The sequence below is a fragment of the Penaeus monodon genome, chromosome 44 (assembly GCF_015228065.2).
Source record: "Penaeus monodon isolate SGIC_2016 chromosome 44, NSTDA_Pmon_1, whole genome shotgun sequence".
NCBI lineage: Eukaryota > Metazoa > Arthropoda > Malacostraca > Decapoda > Penaeidae > Penaeus > Penaeus monodon.
Window position 1 is genome coordinate 4322220 of NC_051429.1, and position 2500 is coordinate 4324719.

The 2500-nt window shown below is 36.8% G+C and overlaps 1 protein-coding gene across 1 annotated transcript in view; it reads left to right on the forward strand.

The window, feature by feature from the left end:
• The first annotated feature begins 1570 nt into the window (after window positions 1–1570).
• LOC119568538 (zinc finger protein 674-like) overlaps window positions 1571–2500 on the forward strand; it is a 9961-nt gene continuing 9031 nt past the window's right edge. Inside the window, exons 1-3 of the mRNA XM_037917077.1 lie at window positions 1571–1713; window positions 1806–1872; window positions 2092–2176. Of these exons, the coding sequence (XP_037773005.1) occupies window positions 1571–1713; window positions 1806–1872; window positions 2092–2176 (295 nt within the window). The remainder of the gene's footprint in view (window positions 1714–1805; window positions 1873–2091; window positions 2177–2500) is intronic.

Below are 2500 nucleotides of genomic sequence, written 5' to 3' on the forward strand. Positions count from 1 at the left end.
TCTACCACCAAATGAAAGATACAGCATTTCGAGACGCATTAAGATACTTCTACAGCGAACAAATATAAGTCATTACATGTAAGCTACAAAGAAAATCAGAAGAAAAGGAACCAGGGGATATAGACAGTGTTATAGTTGAAAGCCTAATGAAAGAAAGTAAAGAAAATCAGAAGAAAAGGAACCAGAGGATATAGACAATATTATAGACAAAAACCCAATAAAAGAAGGAAAAGAGGTTTTATCTACTTCGGCATTAAAAAGTGGTTAGTTTTCTTTTATTTTTACCAGGTTTGTTAGTAGTTTTACATGATTTCCACCATGAATAGCTCTGAGAAGATGAATTAAACGGGTAAGTAAAATAACTGAAGAGAAAAGATCGACAAAGTTATTTCAGATTTTGGAGGTGAGTAAGCATGAGAAAGGAGAGGAGAAACTGCAGGTAAAGGAAAGGGGGAATGACGAATGTAGAGAGAATGAGATATATTGTCAATAAGCAGATGACGGTTCATAATGGTGATCGGTCGTTTGTCCAGAATTTTACTTCAAGCCCTCTTGTATAGGTGAGTAAATCTGCCATCATGCTACAGTATGTTTTTTTAAGAGGTTCTTGGCATTTACTAATGTGAAGTGCAGTGGAGGCCATATGAGCACTTGACATATAACTGTCCCCTTTGAGGAATGACTTTATTGCTTACCTATAGTTTGCACCGATTGTTGTTATGGCTGTGGATGTGTTTACTGTATAGTGCAATGTCTTGTTGATTATTTTTCCTGGAGTTCTAGTTGTGTGTGTGCAAATGCGGAATTCTCAAATTCTGCTTTAAATCACAGTACTGAATCTGTCATTATATTATCTAATACAGGGGGCAGTGCTCCCTGTGACCCTTCCTGGGGGCCACTGCCTCCCAACCCCCACCCTGGAGAACAAAGAATCCTCCACGTTTTTGCAGCAGGAGAGAGCATCGGACAGACTAGGCATCGGGTGCCTAGTTTGGTCACTGTGGGTAGTGCAAGAATTCCACACTGTTCGCACTCCTGTAAAACTAATTAGTAGATTCCCCTTTCCCATTACCGAAATTTTGTCACTTTGCATTGTTTACAGAGAGTCTTGTTTTAGGTATAGAATTTGATCTTTATTTTTAAATATTTTGGATGACACCAAAATGACTGCAATAGTATTTGGGTTGCTCCAGCAGAAGAGGACAAACCTGCACCATGTTTACACTGGCAAAATAGGATATTGTAAAGTAATTTGAGAGGAAATGGATTTTTTTTTTTTTTTTACCTTATCCCCTACAATCTGGGAGACCATTTGCTTTTTTTTTTTTCCAGAGGTCCCTCATATTCTGTACTGAAAAGAAAACACTTTTTAGGTAAAGATGAGCCAAAATTTCTTGGAAATCACTCAGACTTCTGCAAAAGATCATTGTATAGGACCCCCTCTGATGGATGCATTTCTCTAGCTGTTGCAGTCATCTTGTATACTTCAGCCTAAAGATAGAATAAATGCTTGTCTTAATGAAAGAAGGTGGATGGAGCTCTACTGCTGAATGAAGGAAATGGTGTAGACATGTTTAATGTCAAATTGGACTGTTGCCTGCACAACGGGAAACGTTTTTATGATGAGTCCTTGGAGCTATGCAAATTCAGTTTCATCTTTATCACTGTATTGCTCTGTGTGATGGAACACCCCTCTGACAAAACATTTAAAGGGTGTGTTATAGTATAATCATATTTACAATTATTCACAACAACAACAAAAGATTGAGATTTTTGGGATATCAAGATAATTTTATCGCATTCAGTTTAACATTATTGAAGAATACAAAAGTGGCGATGAAGGCGAGGGATATAGCTGGCTTTTGCAGTCAGGCAATGTTATAATATTTTGTATGCTGCGAACGCCTCGGGGAAATTAAAAGCAAAGTTTTGTGGTCTGGAAATCAGATCAAGTTTGTCGACAATGCCAGGCAAAAAGGAAAGAGGGCTCTTTTGGTACCAATTTAAAGGGATCACCCGGCAAAGAGTCTGTCAGTGCCTGCCACTTGATTTGTAGAGTATGACCCTTAATTAGTATGACCCTTTATATAGTGTGGATCCTTTTTAGTAGACCCCTTTTTTGCCATTGAGGAGTCAATTAGTACATCATGTGACCTCACATTTCACCTCTTGTTGAGTTAGTTGGATTTTTTAAAACTAATGCTATCAATTTTAGTGTTACTTTTATTATAAACATTACAATTATTATAGTGTTATTGACATTATTAACAGTAATATTAGACACCAGAAAAGACTTTTGAAAATGGATTGACTCATTGGTGAATTACTATGTAACAAGTTGTCTATGTGTAAAAACAGTTCATAAACTAAACGCACAGTGAACGTGACACGTACGTAAATGCCATCCACAGTGGCTTCAGGGTAACATTGTTACTCCAGTTATTATTCTTATTTGATGTTATTGTTATCATTATTCTTATCATTATCACTAGTGTTTTTA